General features: G+C 43.9%; 6 protein-coding genes across 8 annotated transcripts in view; 5 read left to right on the top strand and 1 right to left on the bottom strand.

The window, feature by feature from the left end:
* Positions 1-55: 55 nt before the first annotated feature.
* On the bottom strand, positions 56-10307 carry LOC108035033 (opsin Rh4). Its single transcript, XM_017110378.3, has 2 exons — positions 9632-10307; positions 56-769 (listed from the first exon to the last, which is right to left on the bottom strand). The coding sequence occupies exons 1-2, from the start codon at positions 10221-10223 to the stop codon at positions 222-224; spliced, it is 1140 nt and encodes a 379-aa protein (XP_016965867.1). The 5' UTR covers positions 10224-10307; the 3' UTR covers positions 56-221.
* LOC108035034 (E3 ubiquitin-protein ligase sina) lies at positions 1128-5111 on the top strand. 3 transcript variants are annotated; one of them, XM_050886087.1, is made up of 2 exons: positions 1128-1496; positions 3845-5111. In XM_050886087.1, the coding sequence occupies exon 2, from the start codon at positions 3972-3974 to the stop codon at positions 4920-4922; it is 951 nt and encodes a 316-aa protein (XP_050742044.1). In that variant the 5' UTR covers positions 1128-1496; positions 3845-3971; the 3' UTR covers positions 4923-5111. The 3 variants fall into 3 exon arrangements, with proteins under 3 accessions (XP_050742044.1, XP_016965869.1, XP_016965868.1); XM_017110380.3 differs by having other exon boundaries at positions 1128-1944; XM_017110379.3 differs by lacking the exon at positions 1128-1496 and adding an exon at positions 3530-3709.
* LOC108035036 (probable E3 ubiquitin-protein ligase sinah) lies at positions 6534-7914 on the top strand. Its single transcript, XM_017110381.3, has one exon. It carries the CDS (start codon positions 6731-6733, stop codon positions 7784-7786), a length of 1056 nt encoding a protein of 351 aa, XP_016965870.1. The 5' UTR covers positions 6534-6730; the 3' UTR covers positions 7787-7914.
* On the top strand, positions 8253-9545 carry LOC108035037 (probable palmitoyltransferase ZDHHC24). Its single transcript, XM_017110382.3, has 3 exons — positions 8253-8707; positions 8816-8913; positions 8969-9545. Exons 1-3 carry the CDS (start codon positions 8363-8365, stop codon positions 9408-9410), a joined length of 885 nt encoding a protein of 294 aa, XP_016965871.1. The 5' UTR covers positions 8253-8362; the 3' UTR covers positions 9411-9545.
* Positions 10308-10516: 209 nt separating the features above from the next.
* On the top strand, positions 10517-12623 carry LOC108035641 (coiled-coil domain-containing protein 22 homolog). Its single transcript, XM_017111346.3, has one exon. It carries the CDS (start codon positions 10877-10879, stop codon positions 12536-12538), a length of 1662 nt encoding a protein of 553 aa, XP_016966835.1. The 5' UTR covers positions 10517-10876; the 3' UTR covers positions 12539-12623.
* Positions 12624-14067: 1444 nt separating this feature from the next.
* The window catches only part of LOC108034821 (four and a half LIM domains protein 2), a 60304-nt gene continuing 52268 nt past the window's right edge, over positions 14068-22103 (top strand). The window contains exons 1-2 of the mRNA XM_017109905.2: positions 14068-14183; positions 15628-15910. Of these exons, the coding sequence (XP_016965394.1) occupies positions 15830-15910 (81 nt within the window). The 5' untranslated portion in view covers positions 14068-14183; positions 15628-15829. The remainder of the gene's footprint in view (positions 14184-15627; positions 15911-22103) is intronic.

Here is a 22103-nt window from a genome sequence, read left to right as displayed (position 1 = left end):
CTAGGTAATCGTAGAAAAATCATGAAGACGACCTATTTTAATAAAAACCGACTAATTTTGTACTTTGCCATAAATTACTATTTATTTATCATAAACTCAGGAGTGTTGTACTACAAATTAAAACAAATTGTTCGTTGTCTCTTCGTCGGTTCTTTTGTTATAGTTTCCCTAGGCTTTTGTATTACGAGGTCAGCTGTGTGAGAGTAGAGTTGTCCTTGGTTCTATGCCGCCGTGGTCTGCTGCTGCTCCTGGGTGGTGGTGGACTGGGCCGAGGAGATCTCCCCGGACTTCTCGTTGACGCCCAGCCAGGGGCAGCGCTTCTGCAGCTCCATGCGGTATCTGGGGTGACTGATGGCATAGACGAAGGGGTCTATGCACGCCACCAGCTTGCAGGTGCAGGCCGGGATCATGGTGGCTCCCGGCGTGAGCAGGCTCTTGTCCCCGAAGGCTCCGATCAGCGACATTACGCCGTACGGCGTCCAGGACACGAAGAACAGGAAGCAGATGGTGATGGCCGCCTTGGCTATCCGGATCTCCGCCGTCTCCTTGCTCTTGTCCACATTGGAGCGCAGCGACTCGACGTTCATCTTCTTGGCCTGCTCCCGCAGTGCCTTCTCGTGGCTGAAGACGTGGCCCACGATCTGCGAGTAGTAGTACAGGATCATCAGCGTGGGGCACACGAAGCTGAAGAAGAATATGGTGCCCACAAACAGGCGGGTGTCAAAGTTGTCCGACAGGTAATCGAAGGAGCAGGATGTGAGGTAGCCCTCTGGAAAAGTAAGAGATTATTTTGATTATAGATAATAAGCAATTCATAAGGAGTTACTATACATCTAAATGAATTTTGAAATTCCCGCCCATTTTTACACTAAAAATGTAACGCTTATAGAGTAGCTCTAAAATCTGCACTTTGATATACTTATTGGTACATTTCTAAGATACAATTAATATAATTATTAAATTTAAAGATTTTCGTGTATCTCAATGTTTTTATTTTATTAGTTATTTATACTTTTTGGCCAATTTATTATACGATTCATTCTACAAAGTGGCAACGCCGTACTGCGACGGCAATCGATAGCTATCGAGCCGTCATTGATGCTGCCACATTTCCTCACTCGATTGGCGAGTATCGAATAGACATCGATTTGGTTCCATCGCTACTGCAACCGACGCGGACATTAGAAGAAACTTAGTTTCTAGTAAATGAATTAATTAATTGACCACCCGAAGCAGCCATCACACCCAAGGGACATGGAGAACGCCGACAAAGACTGATTTCCACACCGCGCAAGTGCAAGTGCAATAAACGCAATAGATGCCGAGCTGGGCGATCAAGAACGCAATATAGAAAAAAGTGAGACACATGAGAAAAAAAAACTGAGACTGAGTTCGCTGTTGTGTGTAAATGCAAATGATTTATTTTCGTGCAGCAGCAGCAACCACAACAACAACAACAGCAGCACAGAGGTAGCGAAAATAACAAAAAGAAAAAGGTGAATATATGAGTGTGTGTGCGGGTCGCGTTTAAGAAAATTAGATAAAAAGCCAAATGAAATTAGCTCACGCCTGAATTTCGAGTTTCGGTGCGGCGCAAGGTGAACGAAAAGGCGAATAGCAATCAAAACAGTTTTTCCATTTTCCCAGTGTGCGTGTGGCAGTGGAAAAACCACCTGCATTGATTTATATATGTAGTAAAAAACAAAAAACAAAAAAACAGCAACAAAATATATATAAAAAACGGAACTTGCACCGAGGATATATACACACACATGCTGCCTGTATGCGAGCGTGTGTGTGCATGGCCGTAAAGGCTGACTGATAAAAAAGGAGAAAAACAACAATAAAAAACAAGAAAAAAATAAAGCATTCACACGTACGCGCACACACCAAGGCAGCGGGGCACCCATACCACAGCAGCATTTCTTGGAGGCAGCCTGCCATGTAAGTTTACATACATACTATTATGTATTTTGCAGTTGTTGTTGCTGCTCGTGTTTATGTTGCAGCCGCACTTAATGGCGGCTTAAAGCCGAGAGAAGTAGCAACATTTCGCTCTGGTCCGCAACTTACGTTTTCTATTTCACGTTTTGCAACTCATCGAAAGCAGAAACAAAGTTAATTATATTCATGGCTATGACTTTTGTGGCAATTACCATTTTGCCCCGTATGAATATTTCCAACGGTACGCAGCGTAAACGAACTGTTAATTATTGTGATTGTGTGCTGGCGTGCTCGTATCTGTGTAGTGTCTGTGTTGCGGCCCATGCCCACCCCGTGCCACGCCGCCCCCTTCCCCCGCCACCCACAATGCCCCGTTGCATCGCTTACGTTACGCACTTTACATTGCGTGTCCTACGCTTACGATTCTGCGTTTATGCGTGTGCAGTTACGAAATTCTTTATCGTAATATGTGGTTTGAGTCACTTTCCCTCACAATAAAGAGTCGTCTTAAGCATAAAAGACGCTCTCATTGAAAAGGAAATGGTTTTAAAAACTATTACTGTTTCAGGTCCCTAAAAATTATTGTGGTTTCTTAAAAAATTTAAAAATGAATGTATATTTGTATTTATGACTACATTTTTAAGTAGAAAGAAATGGAACTGGTTTGTTTACATTTTTTTTATAAGAATGAGTAATTGGAAGATAGGCTTTAAGAAATTTTAAAATATTTTTTTTTTGCTAGAATTGATTGTTAAAAGTATATGATTCAATGGTTGTTATAAAATATGTTTAAAAAAAAAAATATATATGATCTAAATATCTTGCTTCTATTTTATTAGTCATACAACAAGTAAAATTTTATTTGCAAGCTAATGGCTTTAGTGATTTCGGTGATACTTATCGCATAAACGCAGAAGTAGGCGCCTCGGCACCCGCATCCCATCCCCCACGTTCCCATGTGCCCATTCTGTCCGTTGTGGACAAACCCGTGGAACCACACCCAGCGCAAGCCAGCACGACACCCACCATCCCGCGATGGGTCGTCGTCCCTAATGTCCGTCCATCAGCTCCGCCTGATAAGAGCCATGGCCAACATATTTGCGTCGCTCCACACGTGCCGCCGAGAGGCTTTTGGGCTTGGGCCATGCACTGGAATCGGAATCGGGCCTTCATTTCGACCGGAGACGTGACGGCGACCTCGGGCCGCGGCTTTGCTCTTTGGCCACCAAGCCACCAACTCTAGTTCGATACGTTCCGCGTTAAATAATTGCTTAAATGCAATTCCCATACACGCAAATGCGTGTGTTTTCTTTTTTCGGTAATGACGGCAATTGTGAATCCGCGGCAAGGTTAAGGCCAGGGCATGATTAATCGCAGTGACTTTTCTATGGGGCTGCACGAAGTTCGAACAGTGGAGTATCAGCCATATTAGTTATAGTTTCAGGAATTCGTTGGCATTGTCCTAATTGGCATTTACAATTTTTATACCCTGTTTTCCTCTAACGTGTATGTTTAATTTATTCAATGAATAATACTAAGGGGATAAGTTATCCGAATCATACTCCTTTATTTTTCAATTTCGTATGAACCTTTTATTTTTACTTCAAAGAAGAGTTTATTAACTCATATCCCATTTTTCACGAATTTTGATATCCGTTCTTTATATTTTTTGTGTCGGAATTAGTCATTTATATTTGGGTCAACCAAAAGCTTATTTCATTTAACCCCACATCTATATCTTTTAAGGGAACATGTCTGTTGAATTGTAAGTTATCACTTATCTGGCGTTTCTTATCAATGACCTCCCTAACTCTACCTACCAAATCGTATAGTCCATACTTCCCATGACTAAAAATGCCGCATTACTCACGAACCCATTGATTGCGCTTTGTTTTTGCAGCCCGAAGCAGAAGAGAGCCATTGCCGGAAGCGCCGGAAGGGCGAAGTACCCGAACCTGAACCTGGCGAGGATTGCAGGGACCGAGCAGTATTGTAGACACATTCGTGCCGCCGCTAGAGCCCTTCCGATGTCCAATAAAATCAATCCGAAGCGCCGCGAACCGACAGCAGCAGCAGCAGCAGCAGGAGCCGGGGTCACGGGAGTGGCCACCAACACGAGCAGCTCGACGGGATCCTCCAGTGCCGGCAACACGTCCTCGGCCAACACATCCTCGTCGTCCAGCTCCTCGCTGTCGTCCGCCGGCGGCGGTGATGCGGGCATGTCCGCCGATCTGACCTCGCTGTTCGAATGCCCCGTGTGCTTTGACTATGTGCTGCCACCGATCCTGCAGTGCTCCAGCGGGCACCTGGTGTGCGTCTCCTGCCGCTCCAAGCTCACCTGCTGCCCCACCTGCCGCGGCCCGCTGGCGAATATCCGCAATCTGGCGATGGAGAAGGTGGCCTCGAACGTCAAGTTCCCGTGCAAACACTCCGGCTACGGCTGCTCCGCCTCGCTGGTGTACACGGAAAAGACGGAGCACGAGGAGACGTGCGAGTGCCGGCCCTACCTGTGTCCGTGCCCGGGCGCCAGCTGCAAGTGGCAGGGCCCGCTGGACCTAGTCATGCAGCATCTGATGATGTCGCACAAGAGCATCACGACGCTGCAGGGCGAGGATATCGTGTTCCTGGCCACCGACATAAACCTGCCGGGCGCCGTCGACTGGGTGATGATGCAGTCCTGCTTCGGCCACCATTTCATGCTCGTGCTGGAGAAGCAGGAGAAGTACGACGGCCACCAGCAGTTCTTTGCCATCGTCCAGCTGATCGGATCGCGCAAGGAGGCGGAGAACTTTGTCTATCGCCTGGAGCTGAACGGGAATCGGCGGCGACTCACCTGGGAGGCCATGCCGCGTTCGATCCACGAGGGCGTGGCCTCGGCGATTCACAACTCGGACTGCCTGGTGTTCGACACGTCGATTGCGCAACTGTTCGCCGACAATGGCAACCTGGGCATCAACGTGACCATATCCCTGGTCTAAGCGCACTGTCAATTCGTCGAGTTCTTTAATATTTTTGTGTTTAATCCTTCGGTACATATACATATATATATACACATAGTTTATAGCCCTCTGTTCGCGTCAGGCGTTCAACTCTTGGACAGATTGTGAGAAGGGAGATTTTGGCAGAGTTGTTTTATAAAAATGATTCTCTATTCTAAGAGCCACTTACATGCATATGTATATATATCTATGGACATGTCTGGACTGTTTCGACTTACACATTCAGCAAGACAGGTGTTTTTTTTGTTGAGAAATTACAAGTGCTTAGCCGTGATTATGAATATATCCTTTTTCATTGTGTTTATGACTAAAGATAGTATATTATACTACAATGTTTCGAAAAGCAAATGCAAAGCCTGTTCCCGGAAGTTATGTTTGATTCTATGTTGATTAAGTACATTAAACTCTGTAGTTAGTTTTGTTTTCCTACTTTACTTAAACATGTTTGTCGAGCTTCTGCCAATTTAAGTGCTTACAATGACCCTTGCTGCATGTGAAAATCGAAAGGGTCCCGTATGTTTGTATGTCTAAACGGTTCGATTGGTACTCTAGTTCTAGGACTTGATTTTTCAGTTACCGCACACACTATATTTCAGCGTTTCGGTGTTGCCTGTTCGGCTAGGAGTTAGTTCGTGGGGTTCTGCTTTAGTTTAATTTAGTTCCAAAGGGCCACACACCTGGAGCAGAGCTGCCTGCGCGTGCCCACGTGCCCCCACCACCAGCCACTACAGTGAACACCAGGCACACAGACCCACTCACCACCAGAGGAACAGCGTGAAAGCGAAAAGGGCCAGAGAGCCGATACAGTGGTCACTCATCACACTCGAACATGTACTGCAAAGTCTAGTTTAGTTAATGTAAATTATTTTATACAATACTTGTAAATGGTAATAAGTAAAACGAGCAGTTTAACGAAATTAACAAACCTAATAACGATAACAATAGCAGCGGCAGAAGCGCAGAAATAATAATAGCGATAATCTGTAATAACTCGAGAGTTGTTTGAAAGTTGCAGCCTAACGACAAGTGCGACCAGCAATTTTGTTCATGCCAAAACCATCACAAAATTAACAAAACTAACTGAAATGCAAGAAAACAAGAGTAATTTTTTTTCGCAATGCTAAAAAGACAATTGCTACCCCTCCCCAAACAATTTTCCCGCCCATCCCGAAACGAGGAAAAAGAAGCAATGTTAATGTTTAAATTTCCACCTAGTTTAGACGATCTCCCCGGTCCGGCTCATGTCTCTGGCTTTGCCTTCTTTCGGCCCGCGTTTCCCAATCGAAAACGGAAGAAACTAAATGATTTTAAGCATCTGCACCGTAATTAGCTTTTAATGCGCCGATCTACCGCGCCACTACCATACGAGATCACTGACACAGACACAAAGCTACAAAAGTGAAATAAACGTGATTAGTAAAAGTAAAAAATGTTTGTTAGTTGTTTAATCTTATCGGGTAGCTGTTACTAAAATTTTAAAAATATTTCAATTGGTTTATACACCGAATACCTTTAATAATTCTCAAGTAATCCCTGCTTCTTAGGCCTTATGTGGGAGCTATTGTAACACATTTGTGTGCCCAGTAGGCCCAGAGTTTGTGTATCCACAGATTGTCTACTTTTGGTACAGATACAGATCAGGTTTTGTACAGATTTTAAGTCAGAGCGAAATTTAAGTGTTCCGGAAATATTAAACCAAAAAAAAAAAATCGTATTGGAAATTCTCTCCTTTCGGTTGTAAGGTAGTAAGTTCGGTATTTCGCGTTAATTGATTATCTGAGGAATAAATGGCTTTCGGGATCTCGCGTATTTCACGTCCGGAACGCGATAGTGTTCCCAGGACTGCCTGTGCCATGTTGGCTCGTCGTCGATCGGCCCCCACATTGGCCTCTCCGCCGCCGGAAGAGGCAGTTGCTCCGCCACCCATTGTGGTGGTCAAGCAGGAATCCCGGGAGACGTCGGCCGGGGGCGAACTCGTGCCCGCGCGGGAAGATGACTCCGAGGTGGAGCAGTCGTCAGCCGAGACGCCCAGGACATTGGCTGTACGAAAGGGGGTAGCTTTGGATGAATTTCTGCTCTCCCTGCTGGAGTGTCCCGTCTGCTTTTGCTACATGATGCCGCCGATTATGCAGTGCTCCCGCGGCCACCTCATCTGCACCGGCTGCCGCCAGAAGGTGGGCACTTGCCCCGTCTGCCGGGTGTCCATGACCAACATCCGCAGCCTGTCCATGGAGAAGGTGGCCTCCAAGCTGGTCTTTCCCTGCAAGCACTCGGATTTCGGCTGTCGCGCGCGGCTCTCATATGCGGACAAGACCAGCCACGAGCAGGACTGCGACTGTCGCCCGTACTTCTGCCCCTATCCGGACGACAAGTGCCGCTGGCAGGGTCCGCTGAGGGATGTGTACCAGCACCTGGTCAGCACGCACGAGAACGTCATCACCATGGAGGGCAACGACATCATCTTCCTGGCCACCAATGTGAATCTGGAGGGCGCCCTGGACTGGACCATGGTGCAGTCGTGCCATGGCAGGCACTTCCTGCTCTCACTGGAGAAGATCAACCTGGGCGAGGGCTGCCAGCAGTACTTCACCGCCTGCCGCATGATCGGTTCCATGAAGGATGCCGCCGAGTTCGTCTATAACATCTCGCTGGACGCCAATAATCGCACCCTGCGATGGCAGTCCAAGCCGAGGTCCATCCGCGAGAGCTTCGTCTCGTTCACCAACGCCGACTTCCTGGTGCTCAACAAGTCCACCGTCGAACTCTTCTCGGAGGACGGCAATCTCGCCCTGAACGTGGTCATCCGAAAGGCTCAAGAGGACACCAGGGAGATCGCAAACTGAGCGCACTGCATCTTTTGTCACCCTAAGGATTGGACCTCTCCGCCCCAGTTTAATAGCTGTTAACGTTGTTATTTCATTGGTTATGAATAAATATTTTGGATGTGCCCTGTGGGCCCTGTCAACTTCAATTAGCAGGATTTTAGATCATATCATATCCTATATGTATTAAAAAAGTATAATAGGGGTCAAACCCATTGTTATCATTATCTTTTGGAATGTATATGTTTAACAAATCCCTTAATACTTTTAGGAAACAAGACGGTTTTATAAAAAAAAAGATTAGAATGTACGATTTTAAGTAAGTCATCAAGTTATGAATTCGGAGGAAGAGTGATTTGTGAGAGTAATATGTTTTAGTATCATCAGAATGGTAACCATATCTTAAACAGAAACGCATCCATTTCACAGGAATCTGAGGAGAGTTAATAGATCTATGTAAATAATCTAACTAAGAATAGTTTTATAGACTAAATCTTCCGTTCACTGCCATACCTGTCATATATTTCAAATTCAAAGCAAAAAGAAATTGTAAACTTATTTTATAGCAAGTCTTATACCCTATATTACGGCCTAACCATGTGCTTCATAATGGTTGGTTGCAAGTACGTAGCTGACATCTACCCGGTGCAGTTCGTCAAGACCGCACATCCCCTGTCCGTGGGCCTGGTTCTGGTGGGGACCGCTTTCTTTCTATCCGTGGAGATGTTCCTCATAGTGCCCATGATTTTCGACACCGGCGGAGTGATGTACAAGCTCGCCTGGCTGGTGGCCGTATTCATTGTGTACAATGTACTGGGAAACATGCTGGCCTGCTACCGCACGGACACTTCGGTGGCTTCGCTGCCCAGGGATCGCCAGGTTCCGGAGCCGGAGGAGGAGCACCTGTGGCACCACTGTGACTACTGTCAGACGCTAGTCCCGGTAACTTACTAGGTTCAATATCTGTTGCCATAGTTATGGTACAGGAGAAACCTTACTAGGTGTATTTTTTTATTTTATCTCTAATCTATAGATATATTCTCCAAACAGCCCAGATCCTGGCACTGCAGACTGTGCAATTGCTGCATTTTGAGGCGGGACCATCACTGCATCTTCACAGCCACTTGCGTAGGGCACAATAACTACAGGTAATTATCATGGGAACAATGTTGGGCTGACAATGTTTTAATAGTACACCCCAAGGTACTTCTTCTGGTTTATAATCTACTTGACTGCCGGAACATTCTTGGCCCTGGCATCGCATGTGCTCCTGTTCCTTATTAACAAGGAAATGCGAAGACATTACATGTTATTTCACATAACCAACGCTTTTTCATTTGTCGAACCGACGAGAAAGTTTGATCTTACGTTCGTTTGGATAAACTTAATTTTCGTTCTCAACGCCTACGCCTTCACTTTTTCCCTCGTGATGGTGGCCTACCAAATACCCACCATATATCTGAACACCACGTTCTATACGCAAAGGGATTCCCAGTACAATAGGGGTTTGCGAGAGAACTTTGGGACTTTTATGGGAAGCCGAGGAGTCTGGACTTTTTTATCGCCCACCATCAGGAGTCCCTTGCCTCACGATGGAACGCAGTGGGAAACCAGGAAGCCAAGTGCTACCATTTGTGAATGTTAATAGTGACATGCCTAAGCACAAAATTTATAGAGTCATAAATTATACGGATTATTTTAAAGCCGAAAGAAATCTAGAAATTATATATCATTGTATATCAATTGGATTTTTTAAATAATGTATAAAACAATTTCAGAATTTTTACTGTTTTAATGTAAAAACTACCCATTTTTTCTTTGTTCTTAAACTTAAAAACTAATATCTAGTGCAATACCACCTCTCACCTGGCACAAATCGGTCCCAAAACTGGGTTAGCGGCAGGACGACCCACGGTGTGCAGTACAACCAGATGACAATGTTCATAATGACCGCCTTGGTGAAGGTCATGTTCCGGTTCATGGGCTTGGTGATCACGTTGTAGCGATCGTATCCTATGGCCGCGTTCGTCATCCCAGCTCCGATGCCCGAGTAGGAACCGATGGAGGCGAATATCTGGCACCAGGTGTTGCCCAATGCGAAGCCCCGATGGAAGCTGTTGTAGATGAAGATCGGCGCCTTCAGGCACATGATCAGATCGAAGACGGCCAGGTTAAGCACGAACATGTTGGACGGTGTCCTCAGCGACTTGGAGGTGCTGAAGATCCAGATGACCATGCCGTTGCCCACGGTCGAGGCGCAGAAGAGGAATATGTAGAAGACGCCCAGCATGTAGTGCATGGAGGCGGGCGGCTCCAGCTGGGTCAGCCAGTGCTCCGGAATGTATTGTATCTGATCCGGGGGCACGTTCCAGCCCAGGAACTGCAGATCCCCATTGCCCGAGGTCCGCGCCTCCGGTCGCAGCAGAGGCGGTTCGCTGGCGTTGCACAGCGGCTCCATGTGGGCTAACCCGATACCCAACCGATACCGAACCGATGCCGAACCGATTCCTAACCGATACCCCGTTAACCGCCACCCGTTTGGCTCTGTGCGCGCCACAGGGCTGAACTGCTTGTGCCCGCCGCGATGCCTCTTTATATCGCATTCTGCGCTGCTGGGCAAATTCAATTAGACTCTGTGGTTGCGTGCTCGCAAAGACGATTTTCTGCCCAGTCTGCTAGAAAATAATATCAGCGAATTTTCACTCAATCACTGCCAAAGGGTTGGCCATAAAAATAATGACGTTAAGACCAAGTGTCAGGGTCAAGTCAGGGACCCTTTGAGAAAAACATTGTGAAATTAAATTCTAGTTCAAAGCTTATATCAAAATTACCTTATTTTTAAACTTTGAGGAGATGCCTCTTATTAAAATATTTTTTAAAAATATGTCTGAACTTTAAACATACAATTAAATGTTATTTGGACAGTTACAATTAAATTTAAATCGCATTTCAAATCCAAAAGAGGTTACCACATCGCATTAAGTAAAACAGAGGCGTTGCCAGACGGCCCACTTGTAGACGTTTCGCGGTGACTGCCACAAACGGGTCACAAAAACACAATTAATATATTAACAAATAAAATGCGAGAATAAATCGTGATTTAGGCGAATCATGGATGAAGTGGACAAGATAATCATGCACCAGCTGCACGCCGTTGACCCGGCCATCGAGCCTACGGAGGAGCTGACCGCATTCACGCCAGAGCAGGTGGTGCGAGCCGTATCCGGCTGTCTGGCGGAGATTCGTCCGGATTTGCAGCTTCCCCGGACTCTACCCGGCGGCGCGATGGCCCAGCGCTTTGGAGTGGCCAGCTCCCTGGCCCAGGGGTGCAAGGACAGCGGCTACAGGGGCGACATAGGCTACCAGACCTTTCTGTATCCCAATGCCGTGGAGCTGCGGAGATTGCTGATGTTCCTCATCGAACAACTTCCGAGGGAGCGCCAAAATGCAGAGGATGGCGCCAGCAAGACGCAGCCCCTGAGCCACAGGGAGCTGCTGCAACGGCAAATCCGCAAGGAGCTCACCCAACAGCTGAAGACGCCCTGGGTGCCCCAGTTCGCGCGATCAGTGGGCAATCGCAAGTCCCTCGGCTGCAGCAGCCTGGGCATCGAGTTTCGGCCCAACATCAATCTCAACATTCCATCCGCCAATCCCGAGGAGCGGTCCAAGGAGCAGCAGCAGTATTTCGACCAGCAGGCGCCCAATGTGTTCCAGCAAACGGCCTCCAGCAAGGTGGATCTCATTGCCTCGGTGCTGCACAAGAACGAGCTGGACAGATGGGGTGAGGTTGTGTCGGATTCGGCGCTCCTCTTTGCGGGCAGCGAGGAACCAGCGACGCCTTTGGTACCCACAGTTAAAACGCCGGCCAGCGCGGATGAGGAGGACTCTCCCCTCCAGGAACTGAGCAACGAAGTCCAGGAGTTGCGCATACAATGCGAGACCCTGCTGGCGGAACGAAAAAGCCTTGCTGCTTCAGTGGCGGCTCTAAAGCAGCGGGAAACCAAGGCCAACGAGGAGATAGGTCGTCTTCAACCCATGCTAAAGCTAAACGAACGCACCTCCTTGGTCCTAGCCGATTCCGAGGAGAATGTAATCAAACTGGAGACTCTACTGAAGACCACTCAAAGCAAAAGGCAAACGCTCACGCAGCAGTGGCAGGATTACAGGAAACCACTGCTGGAAAGCCTGGAGAAACTGAAGACCGCCAAGGAGGCGCAGGAGGTGCAGGGCATTCGCAACAACATCGAGCAGCTGGAGCAGGAGCTGCAGGCCAAGACGCAACAGCACAACGAACTTAATGCCACTCTGCGGAACGCCAGTCAGTCCCTGGCGCCGCGCAAGGAGTACACCCGCAGGATACACGAGTTCATCGGGAACATCCGCAAGCAGCGAGCGGATATCTACAAGGTTCTGGACGACACGCGACAACTGCAGAAGCAGCTCAACGTGGTGGGCGCCCAGCTGCAGCGTCAGTTCAACTACACGGACGACCTGCTCTTCCAGAGCGCCAAACACGATCTCCACGCGAAGCGGGCGTACAAGCTCTTGGCCCAACTCCATGCCAATTGCAGTGAGTTGGTCGAGTGCGTATCGCTGACCGGAAACGTTACCAAGCAGATCCGCGAGCTAGAGGTTCAAATCGATGGCGAGAAGCTGAAGAACGTGTTGACCAGCCTGCAGCAGATCACAGGCGACATCCAGAAGTTCGAGCAGCACATCCAGGAGCTCCAGGGCCAAATTCGAGCCGTGGAGCAGCCGAGAGCGGGGAGTTAGTTACTCGAAATCACTTGTTTGCTGGTGCCAATCACAATAAACGAATCTATGCGCACCAGGCGTTATTTTATTAGTCCACATTAAATGTTTTGGCTTTATCTTTTGTTCCTCAGACTTTTTAGACCCAATAACTTCAGGAACTGGATTCCGATTTGAATGTGGGATACCTCTTTAAATTTGTGGTTGCATTTTCCATTAACCTACATTAACATATATCTACTTCAGAAGGGTCAAAATTTTGACCCATTTTCATGTTCGATTTTTCCGTAATTTTAAAGGATTTAGAACAGGGACCCAAAACTGAGCTTCTAACTTACATATCTTGGGTAATTGGATCTTGATTTAGACGTGGGATACCTCTTTAAATTTGTGGTTGCATTTTCTATTAACATACATTAATATATATCTATTTTAGCAGGGTCAAAATTTTGAACCATTTTCATGTTCGATTTTTCCGTAATTCCAATGGATTTAGAAGAGGGATCCAAAACTGAACTTCTAATTTGCATATCTTGGGTAATTGGAGCTTGATTTAGACGTGGGATACCTCTATAAATTTGTGGTTGCATTTTCTATAAATCTGCATTAACATATATCTATTTTAGCAAAGTCAAAATTTTGACCCATTTTCATGTTCGATTTTTCCGTAATTCCAATGGATTTAGAACAGGGACCCAAAACTGAGCTTCTAACTTGCATATCTTGGGTAATTGGATCTTGATTTAGACGTGGGATACCTCTTTAAATTTGTGGTTGCATTTTCTATTAACATACATTAATATATATCTATTTTAGAAGGGTCAAAATTTTGACCCATTTTCATGTTCGATTTTTCCGTAATTCCGATGGATTTAGAAGAGGGATCCAAAACTGAACTTCTAATTTGCATATCTTGGGTAATTGGAGCTTGATTTAGACGTGGGATACCTCTATAAATTTGTGGTTGCATTTTCTATTAACATACATTAATATATATCTATTTTAGAAGGGTCAAAATTTTGACCCATTTTCATGTTCGATTTTTCCGTAATTCCGATGGATTTAGAAGAGGGATCCAAAACTGAACTTCTAATTTGCATATCTTGGGTAATTGGAGCTTGATTTAGACGTGGGATACCTCTATAAATTTGTGGTTGCATTTTCTATAAATCTGCATTAACATATATCTATTTTAGCAAAGTCAAAATTTTGACCCATTTTCATGTCCGGTTTTTCCGTAATTCCAATGGATTTAGAGCAGGGACGCAAAACTGAACTTCTAATTTGCACTACTTGGCTAAATGGATCCCGATTTCGACGTAGGATACCTCCATGGATTCTTAAAACTGTTTCTAATATAACTTGTAGTGTATTTAAAGAATCGGTTTTTCATTCTTTTACGTTATAAATGTTAGTTAGCGCTGCCACATCACAGAGCTCTGTTAACCGGCTTAAGCCGGCCCACTTACGTTAATACCGCTTTCGCTTGGTATTTTGTGGTATTTTTCTATCTGGCCGGCTGCGTGCACACTGGCCAACAGCCGCAAACATTCGGTTTTCGTGTTTTGAAAAAGCTGAAGCTCAAGCGCGTCGGCGGATCGCGTTCGTTTCGTTTTTACGTTGATTTACTTTCGTTTGTTTTTAATTTGCGCGCCAGCGAGTGAGTGTGAGTGTGTCAGGGTGCTAAGTGTATGCAGAGCACCGCCTTGGCTCCCGCCTAAATTACCCACAAACAGGCGTGTTTCAAAATAAAACACTCGAGCGCTGTTGTTGTTGGGGCCGCTGCCAACCCAGAACTTGTTTTTGGCCTAGGGTTTCTTGTAGTTTTGGGCTCTTGGCTCTTGCATGCGGCCGATAACAAGTTTAACCGGTGTGCGTGTGAGCCGCGCTCGGGTGTGCACGTGTGCGTGTGCATCTGTGTGTGCGTGCGACTCCTTCGACAAACTGTTGCTTCCTCTTCCTCTTTCCCCGCCGTTCGTGCCGAAGTCGAATTCCAATTAGAACTGCACTAACCTGAAGGTCGAATTGGAAAGAGGAAGGTAAGCCGGGGAAAATTAGCAGTGAAAATGGGGAAAACTCAAAGCCAAAACAACAAACTCAATTAATTGGCCGGCCGGCTTGGCTGCTTCCTTTTCTCCCCTCCCCCCATTCGGGGTCAATCAACGTTCTAGGCAGCCGCAGCACAAGCACACTCTTTGGTGGCGTTCCGCTTCACCTTTTTTGTTTTTTTTCGTCGTTAGTGACGTCGCCCTCTAAAAATAGGCAAATGACAACATTCTTTGCATATGATCTTAACTTCCAGACTCATTAGTGTTTTTTTACATTTTTACTGTACTCGGAATTAGATTACCTATACAGCAAATACCGGCTTAAGTGCGCCCACGCGGGCCTGGTTCCCATTTAAATGTAGCGACGTTGCTTATCATAAATATCTAATAAATTTCAATTAAAGTAAATCGCTTTACAGCTATCCGGTTGAAATGCGAATATACCAACCTATGGATTAGTTATTATTAACACAAATATGAATTCCATAAAAATAAAACCTTTTCTATATGAAGTTTTTAGTGTTTTTCCTTATTTCTATGCCATAAATCTAAGCAAATTATGTTTTTAAAATGAAGTAAAACTAAACTTTAAAAGTACCATCTAAAAAATAACATTTGTTATTTAAATTAAACCACAAGAATAGAAGAGGACTATAATTTCGCTATAAAAAATATCCTCTAAATAGAGCCCAACCCTTTTTTATAATTATGTTTTTAAAATATATTAGAATGCAAGTGTTTTTTTTTTTTAAAAGCACCATGAGCACCATGAAGAGGACTATAATTTCCTTATAAAAAATATCCCCTAAAACAGTGCCCAACCCTTTCTTGAAACCCATAAACGTACTTCTAACCCGAATACTCGACCCCAACCGCTGACCACTGTGTAAACATCAACGCCCCAACCGGCGATTAATAAAAGGCCAAAACAAAAGCAAAGTGAAGTGGCAAAAACAGTTTCACGCCAGCGACATTTTTCAAAGGCTGCGTAATAATTTGCTTATAGAGCAGCTTATATCGCCGACTGATAAAATGTTGTTATAAATTCAATTTACTCCGCAGCCCGCGAACCAACCATCCCATATCAAAGGTAAAAAGTAAAAGCCAAGGAGTATAGAGAGATATAGGGAGAATAAAGTGTATCCGAAAGCAATACGAGCAGAGCTCCCAAGTGGGTTTTTGTAACTAGAATAACTAAGTAGCCGCAAGTGCAATTCATAGGCGATAAAAAGAGCAACCGACGTGGGGAGATATAATTGCTATAATGACACCATCGCCGACCAAGGAGCTCATGAGTGCCACACCGACGATTTCGCGTCGTCCGCGCGAGGAGTTCGCCGAGAAAGTAAGTGAATGCCGTCCAGAACTACATATATAAGCCATTCATACCATTTATGTTTGTACTATCCCAACGCCAGGCGATTTAACAGCCCCCGGCTATTGGCCAAACTTCCTGTGTTTCCATTAATCGACCCCAAATGTGTTGCGCCGCCGTCGGGCGGGAAAGTACATAAACAATTTGGCCTTTTGCCTTCTGCCTTCTGCCTAGAGTCTTTTCCTATTCGCCCGTTCAATAAAATATATACGTACTCGATCTGTGTATATATTATGCACATCATCAATGTTTCGGCCAAATAAATATCGCTGTCATCGGACGGTCTACTCGGAGGTCTCCGCACCACCTGAGTTCTACATGGTATGTTTGGTTTTCCGTAACACCATCTCTGGCTCGATCTGTTTCCGTCTCGATCGCGCTGTTTTTATTCTTGGCTCTGACTAATCGAAGCGAATTATGGCCCTGGCCTACGTAACACTCGGAAATTTCATTGATAAGATATCGTTTGGCAAGCCGTAATCGCTGTTCCCAGCGGGTGCAGAGATACCATGTTTTTGTTTGTCCAGCAAATGCAGAATGGAATTAGGAAGTCAGCCCTAAAGGGTCGCATATAAGCTTAAAGTGATATGACGCATGTTGAAATTTTAAGATGGGCCTAGTTACTCATTTTATAAGTTTATAATATGGGTTTCTTGCTCATTTATATTTTAAAAATAATAATCGTATCCTTAAGAGTACTAAAATCGCTTGAGAAACGTGTCACTCTTTTAGTATTGAAAGGATTTCAAATTATATTTTGGTTAATATTCTTATCAGACATAAAAAAGCAATTTTTTCGGGGTATTACTAATTGTAATTGAGTGATTATTATGAATAATTCAAAAAGTAAAATTAGATGCCTGAGAGTTTCAGGGTGAAAGTACTCAATTATTTAGAATCTTTATATCTTTTAGGGGGCAAACAATGGTAATAATGCTTTAAATGATACTACATTTTGTTTATAATATGCATATAATATGTATCAAAAATTTGTTTTGGGAACTGACCACCTACACTTATCTCTAAAAATAATTATCTCTGTAAATATTTGTTCAACTGCTCTAATCAAACCAAAGTCCAAACGAAATACCTATTATAAAATACAATTATTGCCCCACATAAAACCACTTAAAATTCTAGAAGATGATCTTGGTATTCCCCGTCATTCCTAAGATAATTTCGTATTTTGCTTTGGTAAATGCTCCTATTAGTAATCATTTCAGTTGACGTCACTCAAAACTTGAACCACTTGAAATGCAAAAAAAACAGTCGAAATAAAAACACTTGTTGCCCCAACAAATTCAAATCCAAAATTGAGGCTCAACGAGAGGTCAATGCTGAAGAGGGGAGGCCTCATTACTGGCGAAAGGCGAGTGCTAGAACTGGACTTAGACGATCGCTAGGGAGCGTGATATATTTAGATACTAATAGATGTGGAACAGTTACAGATTCATATGTAAATCGCGTTATTTATGGCTTGTATGTGGATCGCACAAAAGCTGGCCCCAGACAACGCCCAAGAATGTTTTGAACCTCTCTCCAATGGAGATGTCAAACGAGGGGCAAGGAAGGGAGGCAAATTAAGAGGGTTTCAATCTGTATCTTTTTTGTGTCGCACTCTGAATTTTTGTCAATTGATTGATTCGCCACGGTCGGCAACAACTTTGCTGTGGATCAATCAATTTGCTGCACACGCAGTGATTTTTTACCAAACTTGTCAGAGGGTACCTGTGTCTGGGGCCCTCGTACGGGTATATATATGTTATCCGACTTTATATCTGGCCTGTCAACGATTGTCAGTCAAGCGGCCAATGCAAGCAATTTCATGGCATTGACCATGAAACATTTATTTTTCGTTGGCCCGCCTTAAAGCGCTGTTTCGCATTGAAGTTGATAGCGCTGTCTGTTGGCGTGCTAACAGCTAATTTTGAATATTCTGCATATGTCTTTTGCACATTAAAACACACACAAAAAAGGGGTAGCGAAAATGAGAACGAAAATTGCGGCCACATAAAACGACATGCCGTGCGAAATCTGATGCAATCGATGAGATCATCACTCCCAGAGCCCGAACCCCACGAGATTCTCCATCCGAATCCGGGCTCCATTAATAGGCCGTCCCATAATGATATTAAGTAGGGCCAGCATAATCATTTCATTAGCTGTAAAAGCATGCTAGGGACTAAAGATTCATTCTTATATAAGCAAACGATTCCCTGTTTCTTATAGGTCCTAGTATTTAGTATTAAAATAGGGGATTTCCTATAGAGCCCAGTATTTTGGGTATTCCAGTATTAACATGCAGAATTCCCAGTTTCCTATAGGCTCTATAGTATCTAGTATTAAAATAGACGATTTATCTTATAGAGCCTAGTATTTTTAGTATAAAGTTTTTAAATAGAGGATTCCATTTTTCTTATGTATCTTAGTATTTTAAGTATTTCAGTATTAACATAGAGCCTGATACTAAAGGGGTTTTTGGTATATTTAGCCCAGTATTTTCACATTTATTCTGACTCATTCCAAAAAATATATAGGGCACAGGCTGTGCCGCACAGCATATACATAATATTAACAGGAAAACTTGCCCTTCGAAACATGTATATTTTTTGGATTTCCAGAACGCTTCTGACTCATCTGTTGGTGCATCATCATCGCACTTCTGTCTTCCTTTTCGGATGTTCTTGTTCTTTGTGTGTCGCCGACTTTGTTGCAGCTGACTTTCCATTTCTGTACACTCCAAAAAACTTTTCAGACAACTTAATTAATTCTAAGAAATCTTATATCGTTCAACTGTCCGCCTTTACTGCCTCAGAAGGTGGCGAATCTTTTATTATAATTGTTTTGTTTGATTGCTATCTTTATGGTGGTCAGTTAATTTCCTAGCCAATTGCCTTGTTTTCCTGTTTGCGGCGGAACACAAACTAGACCTGAGTCATCATCATCAAGTGAGAAGCCCAAAGATCGTTTTCAGCAGCTGAGGCTGCATTTCAAAGATAATGTATATTTCAAAATGTATAAAAAGATATTGGGATAGGTACATTTATTTCGCTTGCCTTAGCCATTCTCGTAATTACCCAAGTATAAGTATAGAGTTACCAAAGCAATATCATATAGCTGTCAAACTAATGATCGGTATCTAAACATGTCAATAAACAAGATTAGTTTGTGGCTTTCTGGTTTGAACAGATTGAACAGAGGATAGTTTGCATAAGATGGCTAGCTTTATTGAATAAACTGATAGATATTATTATTGGATATACTACAAATTATGATTAGATGTAATGGTAATATTATGGGAAAGTCTTAAAAATTATCCTTTGAATACAACCATCCCAAACTTCGTTTTGAGTTTCGGTTTACGAATGGCGGACCTGCCATCTCTCAACATTTTCCCCCAGTTTTATGTTGCGTTCTTTATTTTATTTCGACACTGTGAAACCCGAGGCAATCGCTCTGCGGCTTTCCAAATACCGGGCCATATACTAGGTACATATGTGCATATGAGTGGCTCTGCCGTGGCGTGTATTTGCCTTTGGAGACGCTACGCTCGGCGTTATTTGCGTTTTAAAAAACAACCTTGCACTTGCTGAGCTACGACCAACGCTTGGCAGTCAATCGGCATTTTCCATCTGCCAACTGGCAGCTGGCAACTACAGTTGAATAGTTACTGGCGTCTGACAGTTGACAACTTTGTCAACGCTTTTAATTGCATTATTAGTTTTCATTGCCTGCCAATTTGCGGGCAAACGGCTTCAAATTATGGAGCTCTCGGTCGCGCTTTACTATACATCACATTTTTGAATTTCGGCTGGGGTGGCTTCGGGTGTTTGGGCGCCCACTCAGACCCCCATCAGGGGTCGTATTCCGGTGTCCGTTCTGGCCCTTCCGCAGATTGTTGCGTGCCTTTGTTATATTTCCCAGGGGCGTGTTAGTTGTACGCACAGCAGAGGTCACAAAAAGAGCGCTTTTATAGAGTACGCATATTACATAACAAAATTAAGTGCTTTGTATTTAAATAAAATATATTTAGAATCATGCAATTGGATCCTAAATTATATATTTAATCTTGTTATAATCCCGAACTAAATAGAAATTAATTAAAAAAAATATATATATATATATATATAATTGATTTTAAAAAAATGCCATTGTTAAATTAAAAAATGCATAATAAACATTATGTTAAAGGCATGTTAGGGGATATTTTAAAAATATCCCATATAAAAATATAATACTTATTATTACGGCAGCTAAATATACAAAGAATATGAAATAAGTAAAACCTCATAAAGTAGGTAGTTCTTTTGAACAAAGTTAAATCTTTAAACATTGTTAAAACATCAAACATAGATATGCTATAGATCTCAAATCTTAAGCGACTTTCTTAAATATTCATGTGACTGAAAAATTACACAATTTTTTAAAAGTAGTTACAGTTCTTGTGAATATAACATCAGCAATGCTAATGCTCTGCCCAAGCCTGTAGTTGCGTGGAGTGAGTGGCACATGGGGGAGTTTGCAGGGTCTGGGCGTGGGATATCATCTTGCACACCTTTCCAAAGTCGGGGTGGCATGGACTGGGCTGGGCTCTGACTGGGCTGTGGGTTGGCCAGGTGGCTCTGTCATATCACATGGCGGTGTTTGCGCATGGAATACCGGCACGCTATCGCTTTTTCGGCTGATTCTCCGCTCTCCATCTGCCAGGAGGTGGTGGTATCATGGCCATCTCCCACCTCCCGGATTTTTCCAACGCCTTCTGTTTGTCTTCATCATTTTTCGGGGAGCCTAGGCGTGTCGGCCTCTGTCGCACATTTCATTTTGTTATTATTAATTTAATTGATTTGGACTTTAATTCGTTTATTTTGGAACAGCTGGCGAAAATGTTATTAACACAAAAAGTTTACGCTCGGCTCGTTTCGCCTATTTTTAGACGTTTTCCATTCAAATATACTTTCGTCCGAAATTTTGGCTTAACTACCGACGTTTTATTCAAATGGCTTTAATGGTTAATGCCTTCGGGCTGTGTGATCTTTTGCGAATTCTGTTTTCGGCTCTGAACTGCGGTAACCCCAATTTGCATTAGATGTATTTAGCAGATATTTTTCTGTCTTCCCATTTTTTGTCAGCTTGTTTGGCTTTAATTTTTGCTAATCATTCGCACCAGCCAACATTTCACACCCCACGAGAAATCCAGTTTGTGCGTTTTGAGTTTATAAATTGTTTAGAGGCGGCCTTACCCCGCAAATCTCGTCAACGAATCTTAAGCTTGGAGTCAATATTTGTGTTGGCTTTGAGCCGAGTGACGTCATCGCGGACAAAACACTCCGATCGGAAATTGAGCCCCTTTTCAATTGAAGTGAAATCTCCCAAGGCAAGGGGCTTTATTTATATTGCCGATGCTTTGTTTCCCTTTTCCGAGCTAAAAAACTTAATGAGGAGAGCGTAAGACAGGAAGCGCCTTTCAAAAGAGTAAAGAAACCCCAAGGAAACTAAATAGAAACCAATTTAGATTTTGTTTTCTTGAAATATATACATCATGGAAGAGAGAAGTAATATTATAAAGTTTATTTAGTGAACAGCATGGGGTATAGGAACTCGAGAGTAAAATATTTGCATACATCCATTAAGGATTTAAGCTGCCCAAGACACGTTCCACAGATAACAATGAAGGCGAAACGGGTTCTCTTTATTGTTTTATGCTCGAATAATTGAGTTAAGTAAACCCTCCTCGTCGGCATTCGCCTTTCGTTGTTCGGAAATAAAGCTCTACGTCATCGTTCAGCATTTGGCACTGGCCAAAAGTGCCCCCAGCCCCCCGAAAAATGCCACTGCAGTCGGCCCGTTCTGTGTCTTCGTGTAACCATGTGGCCTTTCTCCAAAAAATTTCAAATAAAACAGTCATGAGGCCGCAGCACCTGCCCCACCCCGCAGAACCCCTTCCAAGGAACCCCATCCAACATAGCTGGCGGAGAGTTTTGCAATGCCCGCGGCATGTGTGCCTCCACTTGGCACCTATTTATGTGTAGCCACAGGCCGGGTCGCAATAGTAGAACCTCTATTACATGTATTACATCAATTACTGGAGTAATAATAATAACCTGCAGTTAAAAACACTTCTTTACGAACACACTCTATTCCCCAGTTGGAACGCTTCTTTGGG

Source organism: Drosophila biarmipes, chromosome 3L (assembly GCF_025231255.1).
Source record: "Drosophila biarmipes strain raj3 chromosome 3L, RU_DBia_V1.1, whole genome shotgun sequence".
Lineage (NCBI taxonomy): Eukaryota > Metazoa > Arthropoda > Insecta > Diptera > Drosophilidae > Drosophila > Drosophila biarmipes.
Note: the sequence above shows the minus strand (reverse complement) of the source record. Positions and strands in the feature narration are given on the sequence as shown.